Source organism: Argiope bruennichi, chromosome 11 (genome assembly GCF_947563725.1).
Source record: "Argiope bruennichi chromosome 11, qqArgBrue1.1, whole genome shotgun sequence".
Taxonomy (NCBI): Eukaryota; Metazoa; Arthropoda; class Arachnida; order Araneae; family Araneidae; genus Argiope; species Argiope bruennichi.
Genome location: NC_079161.1, coordinates 93,343,392 through 93,368,272, shown reverse-complemented (window position 1 = coordinate 93,368,272; position 24,881 = coordinate 93,343,392). Strand labels below are relative to the sequence as shown.

At 33.9% G+C, this 24,881-nt stretch overlaps 1 protein-coding gene across 3 annotated transcripts; it reads right to left on the bottom strand.

The window, feature by feature from the left end:
* Nucleotides 1-409: 409 nt before the first annotated feature.
* Nucleotides 410-24,632, bottom strand: LOC129957656 (uncharacterized). 3 transcript variants are annotated; one of them, XM_056070098.1, is made up of 8 exons: nt 24,070-24,632; nt 18,564-18,708; nt 16,795-16,917; nt 14,617-14,686; nt 12,973-13,099; nt 9,588-9,766; nt 4,122-4,203; nt 410-999 (listed from the first exon to the last, which is right to left on the bottom strand). In XM_056070098.1, exons 1-8 carry the CDS (start codon nt 24,138-24,140, stop codon nt 945-947), a joined length of 852 nt encoding a protein of 283 aa, XP_055926073.1. In that variant the 5' UTR covers nt 24,141-24,632; the 3' UTR covers nt 410-944. The 3 variants fall into 3 exon arrangements, with proteins under 3 accessions (XP_055926073.1, XP_055926074.1, XP_055926075.1); XM_056070099.1 differs by having other exon boundaries at nt 18,564-18,674; nt 24,070-24,630; XM_056070100.1 differs by having other exon boundaries at nt 18,564-18,733; nt 24,070-24,133.
* Between the last annotated feature and the right edge of the window lie 249 nt (nt 24,633-24,881).

Genomic DNA, 24,881 nt, shown 5'->3' with positions numbered 1-24,881 from the left:
GAATTTCTACCAATGCGAAATGAACTTTCTACAGTAATCCGTTTTATTAGTGACCACCGTTAACATAAACATTTGTCTGGAAGTGTTCTCGTGGTGGATGCACAGTACGATAAATTATATTTTCAGTCAGTATCTTATTGGCAATGACAGCATTTGATCTTAACTTTATTCTCATAATAGATTAAAAAAGAGAGAGAGAATTAGGTATGTTGCTTAAAGGTAACTTTACGCAATTAAGGTTTTATTATAAAAAAATTTTTATTTAATGTTTTATTTTGGGTTGCGATGGTGAAACGGAGATTCGAATATCTTGCATGTATTAACGTAATAAATAAGGTCGCCCTCAAATTCTAATGGCCATGGCATTTGAAATGAAATAATAACTATTTTCAAATAATGGGACAGATTATATTTATTTATTATGATTAAAATAGAAAAATACGTTGTAACAACTATACAGACACGAATAAAAAATCATTAATGGCATCTTTTGCTTGCAAACTAGCTGAAGCTAAATTGGCCGAGCGGAATAAAAATGCCTCAACACAGTCTTTTTTTTTTTGCAAACTTTGGTGTTGAGACGCTTAATAGAAAACAACAAAAATCCTGTTGCCACTTGTCTCATTAATACTTCAGTTATGAAATGCTGGCGTTCTTGTTAAGCAAAAGAATGCAAAATAAAATAAATAAAAATGTTGGCGCGTTCTGGACTCAATAAATACTGTTGGCGCAAGTTTGCGATGTGCAAGATATGAAGCTCAGGCTCAACTGAAAATCGTTTGGTCTTGAATGAGTTGCCATGGTAACTGTGGTAAATACTACATAGCTGTTTATAAGTTTTGCGCTTCGCTCTGCATAATGATTCGTTCCACTCTGTTGGAAGCTCAATCAGTGTGTTCAAACTGTAGAATTCCTTTTGCCTGTAGAACTAAAACTCAGGAAAATCACAAGAAGTTAACTTTCTCCACTTTCGATTCAACAGTGTCATAAGGAAAATTCCTAAAAAAAGAAGGGGAAAAAATCAGCTTAGAAATCCATTTTCGTAATTTTTTTCTCTTTTAAATTCACAATTAGGGACTGCAATACCGGATCAAAATTTCAATACCGGTATTCGGTATTTTTTAAATCTTAATACCGGGATACCGGTTTTAATACCGGTATTAGAAATTTTGGAAAAAGAAAGAAAAGACAGGCGTTTCTTTTTTTTTATTTGCCAGTTTTGTTAGAGAGTGTAAATATCACAAAAAATAATTTGTAACTTATAAATTATAACAGTATATAATCACAAAAAAGTAAAGAAACATCTTATTTATTTAAATCACAAAAAAAGTTTAAATATCACTATTCAGTTTGTGGTACTATTACAAATTTTTGAAATGTGATCTAAAAACACGTAATGCATCAATTGTACTGTCATTAAGCCTGAAAAGTAATTTTGCGTAAAAATTACCAGTTGTCGAAAACGCTCTTTCGGCATCTACGCTAGTTGGTGGTACTGTTAGCAATGCGCGATATACTTTTTCCAAGTATTTACCCCTAAATCCCTCATCTTCAAATAAATCGATTTCTCGTCGGATGGTTTTGGATATAGCTGATTTCTGTATTGTATTTTGGTTCGTTGAATTTTTTTTATTTATCGCTAATTCTAATTTTTGTTCAAGAGACAATTCCTTTTCACTATCGACAGTAGTGACATCATAATCTTCGATAATTGAACCAAATTCTAAATGTGGAAAGATTTGTGGGGAAAAAAATTTTTAGAAACTTTACTCTAACTTAATCAGGTTTGAATTGGTTATTTTCTTTTCTTCTTTTCATTTTCATTTTTAAAATCATTAGAATTATGTAAATACCATAAGTCATTTTCTATTTCGGTATGCCTTTCTTCTGTGCGATTTTTCAATGTAATATAGCTGGAATCCGAAGTTTCTATATCCACAGTATTTGGATTCTTCTGTTCTTTTTATTTTTGGTATAATACATATATTACTCCTAAATGAATTCCATGTGCATAGAACAACTGCTGATTTGCACCAATCAACTTTCCAACTTTTTTCATAATTGTTGCTCCATCAGTCGTTATGGATACAATATTTTCTTTCAGGGATGATCCATGTTTCGCTAGTTTAGATTTAAGCAATTAATTAAGCCATTATTTAGCTAATTAATTTCGCCCGTTAGGGAAACATAAAAACAAAAACGTATAATATATTGCTATTTTCGCGATACCTGAACATATAGTGGAGACAATTTAAAAAATTTCTAGTAAATACCGAAAAACCGGTATTTAAACTTGTGAATACCGGTATTACAAAATTGTATAAATGGCTCAAAATACCGGTATCCCGGTATTGCAATCCCTAGTCACAATGTTATGCTTCACACTTGTAGTGATACACCTCTCTATTGATAAGATATTTCTAGTGGCATTATTGAGACTGTAGAGCTTTTATATATTTTCTAAATGTTTCAAACGTTTTTTCGCTGCATATTTCGGCATTCTCTTACATGGGTTGAAAGTGGTAATGATTTTCTTTTCTTTCTTTCCTTTTTTTTAATCTTATCCTATAAGTAATATTTAGCTGACCATTGCCGTTCAATATAATACTATCCCAAATCAGAGACTGCGGTGACTTAGTAGTAAGTTTTTGATTTCGGAATCGGAGGGTTAAAGGTTTGATACCAGATTTCACCGAAAAGTCGCCGTGTAAGCGGTCCATCTTGACCAAACGTCCACCCGCTGACGTGGTGCGCAAGTTTAGGAGAAGGGGGTGTCAGCTCAAGTGTCGTCCTCGTTATCTGATGTGGGACCAAAATATGATATCCATCCCAAAATAATCCTAATGTTGCTTTAAAATGGCATATTAACATAACTTTATTTCAAAATCAATTCAATTGAAAGAGTGCTTAGAATTGTAACTGCATTTGCTCGAAAATCCGGCCAAGGCACATAATAATTAGAGTAAAATATAACAATTAGGGTAAAACTGTGTTTCTGGAGATGCTGAGATCATTCACCCAATCCTAAATAGTATGTAAATTCAAAAATACACTATCACCTGTCTGTTTTTCGATTAAAAAGAATTTGGAAGGACGTTTTTAATATTTTATGAATGCCATTATAATTTCGAAATGAATGGTATGAAATACTGTTATGACTAAATTTTTATTATCATATCTAAATAGTTACGATATATCGATTTTTTTTAAAAATTTGTACACAATACAGAGATTACTGTTCGTTTCAGTATTCTGAGACGACCACTTCTCGACGATTCTATCTCATTAAGGGGAGAGACGAGGAAGGATGAGCGCATTTCCGGGTATCCCTGTCATTCTTTGAGCTTAATTTTCGCCCTATTAGATTTTTTTTTTTTTTTTTTTTTTGTCACTTGTATATGAATATCGTGTCGTTTCGGACCGCATTTAATTCAGTCTGCGAGTAATCCGAGTTTATTTTATTGTTAAATGTAAACATCACATGCTTTCATCTTTCCTCACACCCCTATTTTGACAAATTGAACCCATCCTAAAGCATACGCAAATGCGAAGAGGGTTTTAGAATCCGTTGTCAAACAATAGAAACACAGTCGTGCGCTTAATAAGTGAGATAATATTAAATATTAATATTTTTTAGTAAGTTAATATTTACATGTCGAAATTTACGAAGCAAATCGCTGTATGATTGATATTTGAATCATTAATAATTTTTCGTTATAAGCATCAATTTAAAAATGGTGATATCACATGTCTATTTAAGTCTTTCGAACAAATAATTCTGTGGGTATTGAATAGTCAGATTTCTTCAACGAAACTGCGAAATGGTTCAAGAGGCAACCGAATTATCCAATCACCATAGCGACCGCAATAGGATCATTTCGCGTGGCGTTGTAGTCACGTGGCAAAAGTAATTGCACGCGTCATGTAATCCGACTGAAAGCGTCTAACGTGCGTGGTGTCACGTGGTATCTATATTAATTTGGAACATTGCATTTGATGTTTCATCTGTGCACGTTTTCGACTCTATTGAAAAAGTAGCGTGCTTTTCCTCCTGAACAAAACCTTAGAAATTATCCGATTCTCATAGAAAAAAAAAATGAAATGCCGTTCCACATACTTACATTTCCTGGGTTAAAATTTTAGCTACTGCGCAGTCCTCTGTAACTGAGGCTTCTTGTAAATTGTTGCAGACATACTCGCAGTCTGAAATGGTTTTTACAGATATTAAAATAGTACATTACAAAAATTAAAATATATGATATTTTCTTTAATATTTTATGTAGTGATTGTAGTAGACCATTTACAGCCCTAAGAAAATCTTACAAAAGAACTAGGAACATTTAGTAATAGCTGTTCGCAGACCATATTGTTAGTATTTATATATTCTTTTAGCTTTTATCAAAGGGCTTAAAATTGGCATATAGAATATAGAAAAAATAGTAGTTAGAACTGAGATTTTATTCATAGGAAATGCATGAGGAAATTTTTCTATTCCAATTTCAGTGGAAGATAGAAAAAAGAATGTTAAAGAGTGAGCAAATAGGAATAAGATTCTTGATGATGTATCTAAGAATCATAAACTTAGTCCCAACCCAAAAATTCTATTTTAGAGAGATACGTCTCGAATCAACCACGAGTTACAAACCCTTCTGAAGATCGCTTTATGGCTTCTTCAGTCTGGCGAAAAAGAAACATTTTCGTTTCATTCTCAGGTGGTAATAATAATTAATTAAGGTTTGTATGCAAGAAGACAAACTGCATGTGATCCTATTTAAACTGATTGTAAAGGAGTATCTGTTAGCGCTGGAGAAGATATCGTTACGAAAACTCTACTAAAATCGACAGGTTCACTGTAGTGAGCGTATGGTGACACAGTCAGCAGGCCTCAATAACAAATTACGACTTTATTAACACGATAACACGGACGACAAAATGCAAGCGAGATGTGCATAAGCAATATAAACAGTATTTGAAACAAACAGTATCCCGCAAGTAAGAATCAGTAGTAAACAACCACCGCATAACACAAAGCGGTCAGGCAGAACTCAGCAGGAAGAGAGAATCCACGTAGCTGTTCACTAAAATCTCTCCAAACGCCTACTACTCTCCACTGTCTCCTCGTTGTAGCTGTACTCAACAGCCAACTCACTTTATACGACTGGCTAATCAGCACACGACTTCGTTCTGCTTCAGGACTAAACTCCAAGAATTGGCGTATGGCTCAATTCTCAATCCACTAATTGCTTGAACTCCCCACGACGCTTATACTTTATTGGACTGATAATCGCTGACTCAACTTTTACTAATTATACGACTGACTTTGGCTTGGACACCTGTCCTTTCATAGCTTCCAGAACACAGCACAGAAGGTTCTCGAACAATCAACGTAATTCACCTCCTGTTAAGTCCGATCGCTAAAATTCCTGAAGATTCTAGTATAATCCGTTTTGTCGGCCAAGTTGCCAAATTTGTTGCCAAGTAGCCAAATGATCACCAGTTTTGTCGCCAAGCCCGGGTTTATCGATCCGACATCCGTTTAACTATCAAAAGAGTTGTACTTGAAACTGTCTTTCTTGTGATGGAATTAGTTCTGCTCAGAAGCAACATTACAGATTCATTACAATATCATACCACCTATATCAGAGAACATTAAAAATTCTTCCCAAAAGGATTGCAGCTCAGCGAATTGAAAGGCGCACCTACAGATAGAGTGAAGTCGAGGATCGTGATGATATATTTTTGGGTAGCTGCATTGACATTTAAGTCTTTTACAAACAAATTCAGCCGTCCGAAGTTATCAATAGAAGTTCGTATCTGTAGATAAAAAGATGTAGGTATCATCAACCATATTCATAGGAGATATAGTTGACGATTTCCTATTTATGGGCGGCGCGGTAATGCCAAGTTATACAGAACAAGGCCTGTCGACAGATATATTGAGGATCAAGGAATAAAGCGAAAGAACCGATCGATTTTTTACAATCGAAGTTCAAATGTGGACACTTAGTAAACAGGGTTCAAGTGTCACAACTTAAGTATAATTATAAAAAGCATTCTAAAGGACATTTACTTTTTCCATGCCTGTATTTAGGCTGGCAGTCAGGAATAATTTCTTATTAAAAAAATGCCATTTGTTTCATTGTTAAATTATTATGTGCAGATGCTGTTTGTTCGCACATATGTTTTACTAAAGTCCAGAAGCAGAATTAGATTGATAAATTAAACCTGAACATGTCGAAAACATTCCTTCATCTCTGCGCCTTTGTTGTAAATCATTGAATTTTTAAAAGATGTGTCAGAGGAGTCACATATGACCACCTATATCGCTTCCTCACTCGTTTTTAGCAGTCTCCCCAAAACTTTCTCGCATACTCTCTAATAATCATGTTATGCCAGAGGCCACCTTGCATGGCATTGGCGTACGATAGTTACAAAAATTCACCTTTGACGAGAATTTAGCATTTTTATTGAATCTGTCGTGTCATCCTTGGCGAGTTATTAGGCGATTAATCACTTTCATGTGGTTAATATTATCCGAAAACAAAATTTGTGCTTTAGGCACGTATTTCTCAACCGATTGAATCCAAAATCCGACACAAAATTACACTTTAATCAGAAAATGCCTCACCAAATTTGATATAGTTAAACCAGCGATTCTCAACCAGTGAGGCGCGCCCCCCCTAGGGGGCCGCAAGCACACTAAAAGGGGGGCGCGAGAATATCCAAGATAAAATGTTATTTAAAAAAATTGATCAACTGATTGAAAGGAAAACACACATACACATAGAGAAAAAAACACATTTCGGCATATTTAATAACTTATTAAAGTAAAACAACTTACTAAATCAAAATTTACTTGATTAAATCATACTAAATTAAAAACAAATTTAATAATTATTAGTGACTTCCTTGGGCCTGTCTTTCAGAGCAAAATTTTTCGAAGGAAGGCTTAATATTAGAAATAGCCAATCTCAGTTCTGTTTCTATATTTAGCCGAGATCTGTATTTTGTCTTCAAAGAAGCCACAGCATAAAATCCAGTTTCACAAAGGTATGATGTTGAAAATGGTAATAGAATGCGAAATGCCTTTGTTTTTAGTGCAGAAAAATCACCCTCTACTCCTGCCCAAAATTCAAATAGTGATTTATTACTAAATTTTCTTTTAGTTTCGCCACTTGTAGTGAAGTCTATGAATTTTTCTTCCTCATCATTTGAGAGTCCTTCGGCAGTCTTATGAAATGAATCCCTAACTCACTCGTAACTTGTTATCAGTTTGTCGTCAACAAGAAAATACCTTTTAAAGTTTTTTGCCAGCATGGCTAAATGATTTTCAATGGTTACAAATACAACTTTTACATGTTCTTCTTCAGCTTTGTTAGTACAATTATCCACATTTGCAAACATTGTTAGGTTTTTTTTTGCTTTAAATTTCTGTTCCACAATTCCAATTTTCTACAAAAAGCATTAACTTTATCACTCGTATCCAACATATGTCTATTTGCTCCTTGGAGTTGAAAGTTCAAGTTATTTAATTTCTCGAATAGTTCGACCCAGTAGTTCAATTTCAATACAAATAAACCATCGCGAAAATTCACGGCCTCCGGTCTGTTTTCTTTTTTTAAGAAAATGGCGAATTCTTCTCTTAATTCATAAACACATTACAAAAATGTCCCACGCAATAACCATCTTGCCTCGCAATAAAATAGTAACGCTGAATGTACTAAACCCATGTCTTTACAAAGTGCGGAAAAGATTCTCGATTTCAGGGGTCTCCTTTTTATATAATTTATTACGGTTACAACCGTAATTAACAGAATATTCAGACCAGGACTCATTTCTTTCGAAACCAATGCTTCTCTGTGGATCATACAATGTATCCGGACATTGAACGAGCACTTTCGGTGCATATTCCGATGCAATTTTTCCATTCTATGTTTGCCTCATTCATAAAATAATTTAAAATAGCAAATAATGCGAGCACTGTTGTTTTGAGTTCTAATGCTTTGCAGAAAAGTAGTTCTACTACTGGCATATTATCACAAATTTTTACATCTGGCTATTTTATATGAAACTTTGTAAGGTGCAATTAAAGCCTTTTTATTTACAAAGTTTCTTTAAAAAGTAATTTTTGCTTTTTATGTAATTTTAATTTTAATTCGAAGAATTATCTGGGTTTGTTGTACTCACTATGAAGCGTTTCCGAATGTCGTAGTTTAAGTTTATTAGGTTTCATGCTGTCTGCGGCCAACATTTTTGAGCAAATGATACACAGGGGCCTTTCTTCTTCATTTATTTCAGTACTGATAAACCCAAAATTTAAGTATTCTTGAGAATATTTTCTTGGTTTTATTTTCGGAACCACGCTCGACTGTGTATTTGTTGGTGCTTGACTGTCGTCTAATTCTCGCTTACTTCCCCTTAAAAATTTATCCATGAGTCTGCATAAATCTACTGTCATGAATATTTAATAATGCAATTAACACGACAACATATAACGTTCACATAACATAACATAAACATACACATTCACGATAGATTCGATAGCGATAAAAGGATCGACTCGAATGAGACTGGCAGGAATTGAAACTTGCGTTATCGAACATTTTCCTTCCTTCTATGTGAAAATATTTGCTCTGCGCCTGCTCGAGACGGCATCGGTCGTGTGGATTCCCTTCCACAAACATTGCTTATTTTTTCACTTTTGTTTAGTCATGCTTCTGTTTTATTTCTTTTATTATTCGAAAAAATGTATTCCCATTTTCTAAATTTAGCTCACCCCGCCTAGGTTAACTTTCATTGACGAATTTTTCTACTTTCATATTCTTTTAACGTTATCTCCCTATTTTCATTTCAAATATAATATTTAAATTTTCCCCGCTTTCATTCGCTTCATCTGTTCACCATCCGCCTGGCAAAATGCCAAATGTGGTTTCTCGCCAACGTTGGCTCGGTTTTACTCTTGTTTTGGCAGTTAGTTAAAAATAATTTAAAAACAGAATAAAAAATACTCAATTTTCATTATTATTGTATACATTTTATTGTAAGCGGGGGGGCGATGGAAATTATGATTGAAAACTGGGCCGCGAATACTGAGAGGTTGAGAAACGCTGAGTTAAACCATTGCGTTTTTTATTTATCGCGTTTACATGTTTCTGAAAGTACAGATCGACAGACGGTCAACCCTTTCTTGGTTTTGACTCAAAATTTGACAGGTGTCTACTCTATGGATGTTTAATGTGTGCACCGGATTTTATTTATCTAACTCTATTCGTTTTGTAATTATCATGTTAACGTATATTCGGACAGCCGGATTCCCTCTGAACATATCTTTCTCAAAATTTGATAACAGTTTGCAACTTTAAGGTAAAGATAGAATACAAATTTCACCATCTATGTTAAAGCATTTGTGGGCTATCTTTGTCACAGATAGACAGACAGGCGGACATTTGTTTCAAAAATGTGTTTTTCGAACTCAGGGTTTTTCGAACAGGTAGATTTGACAACATCCCGAGTTTGAACTTTTTGACAATAATTATACTTTCTCTATACGAGAAAGTAAAAAAATAAGTAAAATGACTTCCACTCACCGACGCACTGAAAGAAGTTCTGAGGCATCCGGAATCCCGTTGTAACGCATAGCAGGCAAGAGACAAAGGTGGGACTGGACTTGTGTTCGATGAAGGCATGTCCTTTCAAAACGTAGATGTGCTTTCCGTAGAGCAGCCACTTGCCTTCCATCGAATACTTGTAAGGCACGTGGTTGCGCCTGAAGAAGAATAACGATCACTTTAAAGAATAAGGTAATTAAGGTGCCTTTTCAAATAACTACTTTCATACAAGGCACTACTTTCAAAGAACAGGCTTTTTGTCCAAATTGTGCAAGTTATGGCGAGCGTGTATGAGTGTTTGCATTCGGTAGATGGAGTCACGACAGCTGCGTGAAGGTTGCATCTATTCAGAACCAAGTTCACCAATGTGCTAGTTTGAGATTCGAACTCGCAACTTTAGGGTTCATAGCCGAATAACAAAGCCACTACACAAAAGTGTACTTTCTTTTCCGGAGGTTGTTATCTGGCTTATGAAGTTACCACCACAAAATAACAGGCTACTATTAAAAAAAGGGTATTTAAATAATGATCGATTTTAAAAAATAGGATATTTATTCAAATAATGACTAATGTTAAAGAGCAGGGTATTCAAAGGATTCGATGTCTGAGATTTGAATTGACGTGACATGTTGTTCCAGTGCTGATGTCAGAGCAAACAGAAGTTCCTGCTAATCACCTGGCCCCTCCTTTTTAGGATTTATTCTAGAAGGGCACCAAAACAGTCTACCCGTCGAGGTGACAATATCTAAGTCTTTTTAGTAGACAGAGAAAGTCGTTAGCCCATTTGATTATATGAATACTGATTCTGACATTCCTGATATTAATGATCCAAGCACCATCTGTGATGAATTACGAAAACTAAAGAGCACATGTTGAACATCACCACAACCAGGAATAGGATCGAAGCTGCTCACACCTTTACGAATGACAGGCTAGATCGTTTCACCAACAGCTAAAAAAATTGGCACATATGCATCTTTGAAGGTGGGAATGTGCCCTACAGAGCGTTATTTATGATATGTTAATTAATTAAAAATTAAGCTGAATTTTCAGGATAGTAGTCTCCATTTATGTTCACAATGTGCGGAGCATACATAAAGACCGGGATAGCCTGGTTGGTAGGGCGTTGGATTCGCGTCCTTTGGTTCCGCGAGTTCGAACCCCGCCGGCCGAAGACTCTCCGTGTATGTGGTGGCTGGCGCGCGTATAAATCTGTCGTAGTCACAAAGTCCTCCATGTTGAGAGTGATACCACTGGGGGTACTGGATCAGGGGTGATCGTTCTCTGATTCAGGCCTAAATTACGATCTATGAATGAAATGCATGAATGAAATCCGCTCCTTAAAAAGGGTTTTGACGAGTGTGTAGCTAAGTCGTACTCTTAGCCCTAGATGGCTCTACTGAAAAAACAAGAGGCGTATCATTGGCTTAAAATTACTGACTACTAAAGTCAGTGGGTTTAACAAGTGCCTTTAGAAACAACAATAACAACATACATAAGACGAATAAGATTTCTTTAATGTCTGGCGATTTCACAGTATCAGGGATATAAAGTATTATAACTAAACTATTTAACTGAAATGAACGATGGTCAATAACCTCGGCATACCAGATGGTAGCCAAAGATGATTAGTAAGGAATAAAATGTATTGTTAGTAAATGCAAAACATACAAAGTGGCTCAGAAAAATCAATTCTTCTTGCATAAATATTACATAAATTGTTAACAATACATAATGAAGCTACAAGAATCCAAGCAATACAAAATTCTGTCATTTTTCGGAATTGTGCGAAACGTTGAGGATTACTGTCAAGGCATGCTGATAAAACGACTGTTTGAAGGAAGCGTTTATAAAAGAAACATGATTACAAATCAGGACAATTTTAATTTAAGAACTGTGAGCTTTAATAAAGAAAATGGAGTATGGATTTTCGAAGCGTTTTTGTCAACCACATGAACATGATTCGACACAATTACGATTGTGGTCACAAAATCACAAACCAAATTTTATTCATTTAATCAATCACTGCGTTTTTGCTTTCTCGTATAAGTAGTACACAAAAAGTACATTCTAAAAATTCGAACTCGATATTTTGACGAATCTCCACGTTTTAGACCACCCTAAAAATACACATTTAGAAAATATCTGTCTGTGACAAGGAAAACTCAAAACCATTTTGAGATAATCGGACGAATTTGGTTATATGGTTTATACACCACATTTGAAATTTTCTATCACATTTTGAGTCAAATCTGTTCACAGGAAGTCCGGTTGTATGAATATAAGTTAACACAATAATTACAAAACGAAGAGAGCTAGATGGATAAAATTCGGTACACAGATTTAACATCTAGAGTGCAGACATCTATCAAATTTTGAGCCGATTTCAACCAATGATTGATTTCCAGTCGGTCTGTATTTTCAGAAACACGTAAACGTGACCATTCATAAACTCAAAAATATATCAAATTTGGTATGGGATTTTGTTACTACAAGTGTAGTTTTACGTCAAATTTTTGTTTCAATCGATTGAGAAAAACGTTCTTTAAAAAGTTCGATTTTCGTATTCTACTAACCGCAAAGCCAAGGATCAATCGCCAAATAACTCGAAAAAGAAGCGCCAAACATTAATATTCCGTTATTATTGTATGTCAATGTCAAGTAAAGCGTGCTCGGGCATGTTAAATTTATTAAAGAGTATGAGTGAAAGTTTTAGATAGACTACTACAGCTCATTGATATATAGCGTTTACACGGAAGCGAAAGTACGAGAATCATAAACAGTCAATCAGTGGAAGGATTCGGTTCAAATTTCGATGCAGATCTGCATGTTAGGTGCTAAATCACTGTATCAGATGTTACCTGTTTATTTTTTTGCAATGATCGTGATCCTTTTTCATCGAATATCGCGTGTAATGTAAACGAATGCCACATAAAGACTTCTTACGAATGGATTTCGTTAAAAATTTCATAGAAATCAACAAATTTCTGTACTATGGAACTATTTCGAAGACCTGTCAATGCTCGTGAAAATCCGCCAATCCTTTGGCGCCATCATAATGAAAAGTTATTCCGGTTATTAGCGCAGAAGCTATCATTTGGCGATAATATCGGGTTTGGCGAAAATATATCGGGTTTTGTTTGGATAATACAAAAAATACCCAGATTTCTTGATAAACCACATACCAAATTTCATCCGTCCAGTTGAAATCCTTTTTGGCTGATCGTGTTCACAGACAGACATAATTCCAAAAATGTGTTTTTGGGATTCATAAAAGTCTGAAGCGTGGAGAGTCTTGAAATGTCTACAAACACATTGTACTTCGTTCTATAGAGTAAAAATGAAACTGATAGATCGGACTCACTTCAGCATGCCATTTTCATTCACTTCAACCACCAAGAGGGGCTGTAATCCGGATCCGGGTGCCGTTTTCTTGGCCGTGGTTCCGAAGGCCTCATACAAATTCAATGTCCGACGATGGCTGGGAGGATCTGCAGGCAAAATACAATTACTTATACCCTTTGAATTACTTTTTTACTTTTATTAATTACTTTTGAATCTCCCTGTCAATTCTAAATACATAGAGAAGCATTCGAAAGATCAGAGCAATTTGAAATATATAAATGTGTAAGGATATTTTTAAATCATAATTAATTAATTTTCTAATTTTTACTTGAAATTAGCCAATATAAACTTCATTCTAAAATGTTCTTTCATTTCTTGATCCAATTCCCACTTTTAATTTAATTAATTCCACACACGCTCTATATGATTGCCGACTTCAGCATTTTCACACGCTCCAAGTGAAGGGATAAAAATCTTATATCCCTATAAAAATCTCATTATAAAAACCATTGAAGGGAAAATTTTCGGTCTCTTCTGCATTTGTATCGCGATGTAAACGGACGTCAGTTTTATCGCCGCTTCTGGTACATAAAATGCTTCCCTTAAATCTAAGTTAAAATTTTGAAAGCTTCTTCTATTCGAACGCGCAACTGCTAAAACATGTTTTCAAAGTACCCTTATAATAAATTTTAATTGTGAAATAAATAGTATAAAAATATTTGTGTTTTTAAAAGCAAATATATTTTGGCAAATACGTGGCCTAGAAGAAGGAACTTTTGAAATTTTCCCTTCGCTGTATTTTAACCCATAAAGCATACTTTATACAAGAAACAAACGGTTATAAAAAAATGCGTCAGTCTACATCGCGACACGTGCAAAAAAAATAGGCCGACATTTTTCCTTCCAGGGATTTTACAATGATATTTTGATAAGGATTTCTTTGATACGTGTAGGCTTAGGAAAGGGAATCTGAGGCATCCTTTAAAGAATGCTGTGAGGGGAATTTTGTATGTTGGGGAATTTTGTCCCTTCAGTTGGAGCGCGTGAAAATGCTGAAGTCGGTAGTCTTATAGAGCAGATGCAGAATTAATTAAATAAAAAGTGGGAATTGGATCAAGAAATAAGAAAACATTTTAGAGTGAAGTTCATATTGGCTAATTTCAAGTCAAAATTAGGAAAATAATTAAGGTTTATTTAGATTTAAAAATATCACTACATATCTGTGTAATATTTTCTTTTAATTTTACTTATATTTTAATTGATTTCTTATTATTTTTATTTTAAATAAGTCCATGCTTCTTTATTCTAAAATGCTCTCTTATTTTGTGACCGAAATTCCACTTTTTTTATTTCATTATTTCTAACACGCATTCTAAGAAAATTGATGATCATTGCAATACTCAAGCTCCAAGCGAAAGGGATAAAAGTCTCTAATTCCTATGGGGCATATCTTCCAAAGATGATTAAGATACCCTTTCCTGAATCGGCACATGTCAAAGTAATCCCTATACTAAAGACACTAAGGGAAAAAATATTCACACTTTCATTCTTGCGTTTTGATGAGAACGGACGTGTCCCGCCTTTCTCCCTGCATACAAACCATACCCTTCCGTGGAAAAATAAATTGAAATTAATATAATTTTTAAAAAATTCAGATCCTTACCTTCTGTGTGCACCGTGAGTATCTTTTTCTTTTTGATCAGTGTCTCGGCAGAAGACACTCCGCTTCTGTGCTAAAAGAAATCATACGCATATCAAATTTGATATATTTAAGTCACTGCGTTTATGAGTTATTTGAATGTTTCTGAGAGGACAGACTGACAGACAGTCAACCGCCAGTTGAATTTGATTAAAATATTTGATAGGTGTCTACATTGTAGATATAGAATCTGTACATCGAATTTTATCCATTTGCTCTCTCTCTCTTTTTTTGTAGTTATCGTGTTAAATTACATTCGAACAGCCGGACACACGGACTTCCTCTGACGGATTTGGCTCAAAATTTGATAAAAATCTACAAATATGGTGAAAAGACAGTGTTGTAACATTTCCCGTTTCCCAGTACTGATAAGACATTTACAGCCAGCTGTGTCGTCGCTGTTACTTATTAAACTCCTAGAGATAGCCAGATGGTGGATCTTTTCACCTGGGTGGTCTCGCATCTATTCATTAGCGACTACAGTGAAAGACCACATGTGGAATTCCTCGTCAAAGAGGTATTGATAGTACCTTCAAAGAGAAAGGGGTGTCCACATATCGGGATTCTAGATGTTTTTCTTTGTGAAAGGACATTCCCACGATCTACTGGTCCCGCTGAGAGAGCATATTGCTGAACCCCGATTGGTCGAAAGAGAGCTCAAATGACCAATGTAAATTAAGAGGCGGAGATTGTCGCCGAAATAAAGTGCGGAGATTTTCTTTAGGAGAAGAGAAGAAACGAATTGCAGACAGACTGTTGGACTACGCCCACGAGTTCGGAGTCCGAGAACCAACTGAGTTTCAAGATAAACCTTCGACTTCGACTGTTGTGCCTCCTACTACAGGTGTAAATAACTATTTATTGTTCTTTTGTATATATAGGGCTGTAAAATAAAGAAATGTCTGGAAATTCTGCTTCGTTATTTGATCAGTCTAGATCAAATACCGAAGTGTACAGTGTACCGAATTTCAATCGTCTAACTCAAAGCGTTTTTGAGTTATCTTTGTCAAAGACAGAGGGACATTTTTTTAAAACAGTGCTTTTCGAATTCAGGGATGTCTAAAATGTGAAAATGCGTCAAAATCTCGAGTTCGAATTTTTTGACGATTTTTACAATTTCTCCATACTTCTTATCCGGGAAAGTAGAATTTATAGAGATTAGTTCTTACAGAAAAAATTGCCAACGGCAGTGGTATCTCCGAAATTTTCCCGGATATTCCTTTAAAAAATGAGCTATCTCCGCTCATGAAACTGCATAAAAATGAAGGACTTTGAATTCTATGTCTTGAACTTGACGAGTGTTCAGATTTTTATTTTCTGAATCTCGAAAGTGAGACTTTGAATAATTTTTCTCGCCTATTTAAACTAAAATTTGAAACAGAATCACAATTAAAAATCACCAGATCACTTATCAAATATTATTTAATTAAGTCTCTGTCTTGTTGAGTTACCAACTTTATATGCATGTTGAGTACAGACAAACGGATGTCTAGTGCCTTAATGAATCTGGTTTTAAATTTGACACTTATCTACATCTGTATTCATATAGATGTAGGCTTACAGATTCATATTTAAATCTGTATAACAAATTTTATGTATCCAATTCTTTACGCTTTGTAGTTATCCTGTACTATAAGAAAAATGAGTGGATGTCCTGGCTTGGGTGTAGCGCGTCTTCCCCGTGATCTGGCCGTCCAGGGCTCGAGTCCTGGTGCGGGCATGGTTGTTGTGCTATCTGTGAGGTGTGTGATTGTGCCCCCCCCCATGGGTTGTGCAAGCGAATGTGTGAGTGTCATCTTCATATGAGCTAGAAGTCAGACTTCTGCTCAGGGTACTCAGGGGTTTTTACCCTCAGAAGCTATTGTTCCCGTCAGTATTATTAATTATCTGCAATGTTTAAGTCTCATAAAACCGCGAGTAATCCGAGTTTACTTTATTGTTAAATGTAAACAACTCCTCCTTTCATCTTTTCTCTCACCCCTATTTTGATTAATTAAACCCATCCTAACGCATGCGCAAAAACTCGGAGGGCTTTAGAATTCGTTGTGAAACATTATCTTAATTCTTTTTAATTTTTCCATTCCAACCTTACTCCACTCCAGCGTGAAACTCCTGGCAACTTGGTTTTAAACAATAATTTACCTCTTTGGCATCTTCTTGCTCGTACTCTTGGAGTTTTTTCGGAGTAAGTGACCGTAGCCATTCGAACGTCGTTTCAAGAAAAGGGCTTGGCCTGGTATTCGAGGAAGATATTCGCCATGAACTCTGTAAAAAAGTGAAAAGAAACTATAAAAATAGCAATCAAAAATCGCCAAGAAAAAATCTCGCCAATTTGGTGATTTCAATCGTCAAACTATATAGCACGTGATTCGCATGTGCAAAATTTTTCATAATAAATAATAATGTACATGAGTATAATTTTATAATTTGGCGAAATTTTTTCTTGGCGCTGTTTGGTCACCGTTAAAACTGAATTGTACTTACAAAAATATGAATTAAGGCGTTTACATGCATGCGAAAGTAGAAACCGACAGACAGCAAATCTCTCGATGGATTTGGGTCCAAATTTGATGCAGACCTACACTTTAAATGCTAAATTTACATACCAAATTTTATCTATATAGTTCTTTGCGTTTCGTATTAAGTATCTTCACTTATACACAAACAACTAGACAGACAGGTTTCCTGTGAAAGGATTTTGTTCATAGAAATCTACAAATTTGGTTCGTAATTCCACATACCCAATTCCAGCTGCCTAGCTCATTGAGTTATCGTGTTCATAGCTTAACTGACAAGCAGATATAATGCCAAGAATATGTTTTTCGGACTCATGAAAGTCTGGAACGATGGAATTTATCAAAATGTGGAATTCGAATTTTTTGACTATTGCAAAACTATCTCTTTGTCTATATATTTTTAATGGTTACTAATCCCATATTTTCATAGTTATACTGATATAACTTGCTTTATTATGACACTTTATCCTCCATACGGACTTCGCAATCTTGAAAAATGGACAAGTAATAAAGCCCTTCCTCTCCGAACCAGGAAATGGAGACTTGACCGAAATGATGAGAGAAGAAGATGCCAGTTTAGGTGGCGATCCTATTACGCGTCCTACACATTTAATAGATCTTTGCGAGGCGAGTCACAAAATAACTCTCGTCTTGCTTTTAAACGGAACGTTAAAAAGGATGTCCCTAAATTAACGCAAGATTTGAATTTGACACCATTCCTGCAGTAAAGTGCTGGATACCCTATTTAAAAAAAATCATTTGGCAGCTGATAGTTTAGGGTTCGTAAAAATGAAGCAAGATTTGAATTAAATAGAAAACACAGTTTTTTTCCTTTAAATTTTTATATTTTTATTGAATCGTAAAGTACACAGGTCAGAGTTATGTATGGAATAACACGTAGGGCAAATGGCTCCACAATTCTGCCAGCGTAGCACTCTTTTGTTGAAATTTCCCATGACAATTTTATATAAATATGGCTGAATTTCGTCGATACAGCGTTGAATATCCTCTCAACGTTTTGAACTGTGGCCTCCAGACTTTCAATGTTTTTGAAATATTGTTCAACAATGAAAACACATTGTTCTGTTTTGTAACGCTTTATTTTTATTAAACCTTAAAATTATCAGCTGCCAAACTGTTTGTTTAATAGGGTTGCTAACCCTTCACTGCAGGAATGGTGGGAAATTCAAATCTTGCGTTAACTTTGGGACACTTTTTATAAGTAAACTAAACTTGACCATAATGGAATTAGGAGATGCTTTAAAAACAAACATTTGAGCGTTTATGAGAATTTTTTAAAGCTAAATATGATGAATGAGTAAAAAATTAGGTGGCTAGTTGTAGGTAATTAGTTTTTGTGCATTTTAGAGACAGAAGATACAGAAATTCACTGACCTTGGCGGTCCTGGAGAGCCGTCTTGAGCAACTACTTGAAGAAGAAGGTTTCCGATCCTCCGCATTCGAATCTTCCATTGTGACTTTCACCTCTTTTCCATCACCAAAGTCCTGCACACGCCGGAAAAGCTGCTCAGTAACTTCACTTCATATACGTGAAAATAAAAATACTAGAACAATTCGTCACAATTAGCCACCTTTGGCAACTAGCTTGTTCGCCTAGATTATTGAATCTTAAACAGTAAAATAATGAGTATGGAATGTACTTTTTAAAAACTTTCAACGTGTTATTTGGTACGACTGAAAGATATGAATTTTATTGAATCAGAGTACTAAAAGTACTACAGTGCAATTTTTTTTAAAAAAATGTATATATTACGAAATCAAATAGTAAGCAAAGGTTCAACTTCGACAGTAATACTTGAAGAAAGCAGTTTTTTTAAAATGTTAATTTTAACATTGGCTAAAGCATGCGATTGAGTGTTTTAAAGGATGAATTTGAATTTCATTGTAACGTTTCTTCAAACAGAAACTAAAGTAATTTTTTTTCAACAAAAAAAATGAAAATAAAAAAAAAGGTGTGCAGAAATGAAATTGATATTATCAAAAAGGATTTTTTTTTATTTAAAGATAAACCATTTTTATGAGCTAATAATTTGGGAAGATATGAACATGAATTTCCATAGAAAAGTCATAACGATTATTCATTTCACCTCTTTCCACTCTCACTTAAACTTTGTTTGCTGATGCTTCTAAAATTTTTTCATATTCTATCCTCTGACCAAATGGAGTTTTAGTTCATACCTAATTTCATACCTAGAATCTAATAATATTTTGCAACTCCATTAGTTAGTTAAACAAAGGTGTGTACAGCTGTAAAAACCTGCAATGAAGAAGTCTGAAACGCTTGTATGGCGTTTTGTTTACATTTTACTATTGCCATTCTGTAATAAGCAATAAGAGTGATTTTTGTGCCATATACGTTAACGTTACATATCTGAAGATGTCAGCATTCACCGTTGAATGTCAGCTCACACACACACACACACACACACACACACACATATATATATATATATATATATATATATATATATATATATATATATATATATATATATATATATATATATATATATATATATATATATATATATATATATATATATAAAAAACAGAGAGAGAATTATAGGCTTTACAACTGAGACTTTACAAGGTTCTAATCATCGTAAAGGAGGAAGTCGACAACACCGAGATACTAGGTGGTTGTTATTTATTCTGAATGATTACATGAGTTGCTATATTTTCTATGAAATCCAGCGTATCACTTTTGGCAATGTGCCTACCCATGAAGCAAATTTCAACTCTTATACGTTCATAATAGAGGAAAGATATAGACGCAGCATTCAGAAAAGCTTGATATGATTTGATTGTTTTCACTAATACAAAAATCATTTTTGTTCAAACATATGTTGTGCATGGATTGCAGTTTCAGAAATTGTTGAGAGTCCTCTCCGCCAAGGCACGCCAATAGTTGCATCGTTCTCCACATTAGATAATGCCAAAGTAACTATGTTGCCGATGGATCCACTGGTGTGGTTTGATGGAATGGTAAACCTCATTCATTTTTTCAATCTGTATAGCTCTTCTTTCTCATCGACACTAATACATCAATGGAGTAAGAATTGGAGGACACTAATACATCAATAGAGTAAGAATTGGAGGACACCAATAAATAAATCAATCAATCTCATTCGTATCAATACATACAAGTGAGATCACAGTCCCTTCAGAAACGTAGCCTTGTATAATAATCTAAAATTAGCCTTTATAATAATCTAAATCCAGGCTGTAATGAACGCTTTTTTTTCCTGTTGCAAGATTTAGCAATGAAATTGAACGAGGACATATGTTATGCATTACGTGAGACTGAATAGTCTTAGGGACGATTTTGAATCTCAAGAATCAAGCTACATACAGTATTTCCACCATATTGTTTCATTTTATCATTATTATTAAGCAGAATACCCATTTAAATCCCTTACATTCCTTTTAACTTTCGAACTATAAAAATAATAGCATTCTAGGTATAATAATATACGTATTATATAGTATATTATAGACTGTGTATTTTCTGTAGGCGGTTCAAGGTTGCATTTTCAACCTCGTTATTGGTTGTCTGGTACCAGTAACGCGGTAGAAAAATGTGACCTTGAACCGCCTTCAGAAAATACGCAGACTATAGGTATAATATAATGTCAGACAACCTGTTGCGCTAACTGGTGAATAATTCAAGCGTTAGAATTCCTATCTCACAATTGGTATGAGATGGGGAAATATTGCCAATTACTAATTGTAGAATGTTGTCGATTTAGTTCAAAAAGACACATTAATAATAAAAACAGAACGCTTAAATTGCATGTTTGTTTCACGTCTTCCGAAATTGTGACGTCACAAGGCATAGATAAAAAGAGAAAATATTCGTTTTGGGGCACACAAAAAATGATACCTTTTAAATTATTATCTTAGAAGTACTCAAAGTGAAATTCAAATAATGGTGCAAATCTATATAATACATGATAGAGGATAGTTTGGGCAACGAAAATAAAAATATTTTGAAATAACTACTTGTATTTTCCGCTTTTTAACACGTTTTGTGTCGTCATAGCTTTAAAAGTGCGAACACTCAAGTTTGTATTTTTGAGCATTTTGTTCTTAGTATTAATGTGCGTCTTTTTGTACTAAAGTGATAATGCTCGGAATCTTTATAACTTGTATCTTCATCCCATCCTGTGGCATTTTCGAGATATGAATACTTCAGAGTTTACCATCAGGTGGCATTGTAAGCGCACAGCGCCTTACCGTCTTGCTATGCCTAGATACCACTTTTATGATTATAGCTACTATGGTTCTGAAGTCAAAGTACCTGTGTGTGTGTAAGAGATTTAAATTATTCTGTATAATATTGATCTGTTACTGTCAACATAAAACAGCTAAATAACCTGTAGCTAAAATAATATAACAAGCTTATGAGGTGAAATGTAAGTTTGCTTTTGACAATTTTGAACATATTTTGGCGACTTTCACATTAATACTAATCCGGTTTTTGAAATAATTTCTGTAGAATCGATAGAAAATAGCACTCTTTAGTTAGCGGGCCACCTCTCAGTTTTAAGCAATAACTCTCATCATCAAATCTTAACGATGAATGTTGGCGTCAACGTAATAACGTTTGGCGACGATTAACTCTCTCTACATCTGAGGTCACGCTTTCTAACGAAATAGTACCTATAAAACTACATGATATCGTAATTAAATTCATAAAGTTCAGTCTCCAAATTACATCAAAGGAAGGTAAACAAAAAGAACCGATTAAAATATACCAAAGTAGTCTATACTTATAATAAAGCTCAATGTGTGTGTGTGTGTGTGTTGGCGCTCTACAGACCAGGTCATTTGACATACAGCTATCAAATTTGGTACATGTATACCTTAGAGGTCGGGAATGTGCACCTGGGGTCCCTTTTTTTGAAATTTTAATTAGAATTTTAATTATTAATTAAAAACTAACTTTCCCGCCAAAAAAATCTTCCATTTTCCCCACCGCCAACTTTTCCGCCAAAAAAATCTCCCATTTTCCCCACCGCCAAATGAGTAAGGCTTCAATTTTTTTTTCTCCCAACAGTAATGAGGCTAGGGTTAATATTTTTCGGCGGATCCATGTTTCAGATTCATTCTGAAGTATTTTTGAATTAAAATAACACAGAATAAAGGAAATTAAAAATGTATAATCTGCATAGCGTTACCCCAACTGGCGTAGAAAAATTCACGCATTTGCATTACCGGAGCTGGCGAAGAAAATTCACGCATGCGCATTCTGATTGTTGCCATGACAACCGTTATCAACGGATAATTTAAATTATTTTTAGGTTAGTTGCATGCTTTTGTAAGTAAATTGTATTTATGTTAGTTATATATTTTTTGTATATGCTTATAGTTTTAAGTACATCGTTTTTTAAGTAGATTTTTTTAACCTGTTTTCAATGATTTAAATTATTTTTAGGTTAGTTGCATGCTTTTGTAATTAAATTGTATTTATGTTAGTTATATATTTTTTTTTTTGTATAATGTATAACATCATTTTTTAAGTAGTTTTTTAAACCTGTTTTCGACCGATTATTTTAAACGATTCATTTTATTTTCTTAAAGTTTGATGCATTTAAAATGAAACACTGTTAATGAATCGATCTGTTCATGATGAATCTGAGAAAATTTTGTTGACAAATTCTTGAGATATTACATAACTTAAGAAAGATATTCTTTAGTGCCCATAAAGTTTAAACGCTCAGTGACTCTATTATCAGTAATCATATTAAAAAAAAATGCTTTGTTACAGTAAAAAATAATATTATATTAATTGCAGTTTAGTCATTTCCATTTTAATTTTAAGTATAAATTCTACTGGAACTAGCAGAAAATTAGAGAGATACATATTATTTTATGGCTGAAGGACTTTATATTATTATGAGTGAATTACATGACTATCAAAATTTGAAGCTTTAAAATATTTGATGAAGAAGCTATTAAAGTAGGAATTACATAAAATATTTAATTATTAAAATTTTAACAAGCATTAAGATTGGCGAACCGGCTGGTCGCCAAAGGCGGCTAGTAAATCCATATAAAAAATAGATTTTAAAAAAAAAGTTTTTTTTTTTTTTTTTTTACAAAAATTTTTGTGGTTAGAGTTTGGCAAGCGATTTAGATGAGAGAGTATTATGCATAAGAGAGAATTCGTGTTACATGGAAACTGTTTCACCCAATCTATTTTGATTAATTAGACAGAAAGAAAAAATCTTAAATTTCTAATCTTCTTTTCTAAAACATTTTTGCATCGAAATGATCAATTCTAACATAATGTGTTAGACTTGATCTCTTCAGCCATTTCAATCTTTAAGTCACGATGTTCCTATTTTACACTATTTGTTGAAAAATCTAAATAGCGTATATCAACCTAAAAATATAATTTCAAGGAAAAACATAATTCTGCTTCGGAATTTTTTTATTGTATCACATTGGTTAAAACGTACGACAAAATAAGTTGATAAATTAATGATATTAAAAATCAATTCAATAATAATGAGCATTATTTGCAGTTTTAAAATTAGTTTTAAAATTTTTATTAAAAATGGAAAAGATACAGAGAAATCAAATTGCTAATGAAAAAAGTTTTTTAATTATAAAGAAGTTTAAAAATATTTTGTGCGCTATTATCCTCTAGAGTTATTGGGGAAAATATTACATAACGATTAATTTTTTATTAATTAAAAATATCTAATTAAAATTTAGAAAAATACTTTCTTGACAGGCAATTACTACTCAAGAAGACGTACTAAATTTGGTAGCTGCTCGTACCAATTTTGAACCACATAATTTAAAGAAAATATGCCATCTTATAAACATTACCAAGTTAAAAAAAAAAAAAAGAGACTTAAATGAATCTCACCTTATGAGAGAGAAACTTCGGAGGCATGGATATCTTGAGGGTTGGGAAAAATGTTTCAAAATTGTCTTCATTCGAAAAACTTCGCTCCGTTTTTGGAGTTGCAACAGCCAACTGAGAGCTTCGGATTCTAAACTACTTTAACCTCATACTTTTTCATCCGATTGATTGTCCTAGGATGCAGTGGCTTTATTGTAACACCCTGCTGCGAAAGTAATTGTAATAGTCTGGTAATTTCCAAGTACTAGAAAAACAAATTTGTTATCTCGACAGCGACAAAAGTAAGATAAAACCGCAAAATATTTCGAATTCAAATTGAATCGAAAACTTTTAGCTGATAACAAGCGTGCGATTACTGTAATTATTTGCGAATTGGCAACTGTAAAATTTAGATAACACTGCTGCCCTGTCCACTCATTGACGAATCTCAATTTTTTTCGCCAACCTCTAGATTGGCCATCGTCATTAACTTAGCAAGATATATTTTGAAAAAATTTCGTTTGATAAATATATATGATGCAACACCGAATTCTCAAATCACAAAAACTAAGAGAAAATTGACATATTGTGACTTTATTTATTTCTGGCAATAACTGCTGTTACTCAATGAAAAAGAACCGTTTGAATTTAAAAACACGGTACAGTTCCTCTCAGTTTCGTTCGTTAACCTCTATGTTAGCTTTTATTTATTTATTTATATTTAATTTGACAACATATCGTTTGAAAAAAATTCATTTGGCGAATATCTGATGTATTACTGAGTTCTCAAGTTTTAAAATCGCTATTTAGGTACAAACAGAAAAATGACAAATGGT

Bases quoted from the DNA above. Each gene is read 5' to 3' on its own strand.
- LOC129957656 (XM_056070098.1), bottom strand. From the start codon at position 24,140: ATGAAGACAATTTTGAAACATTTTTCCCAACCCTCAAGATATCCATGC. The intron at 9,767-12,972 runs GTGAGTCCGATC...ATTCTTCTTCAG, and splicing joins AATGAAAATGGCATGCTGAA to GCGCAACCACGTGCCTTACA. The intron at 4,204-9,587 runs GTGAGTGGAAGT...AAACCATTTCAG, and splicing joins GAACTTCTTTCAGTGCGTCG to ACTGCGAGTATGTCTGCAAC.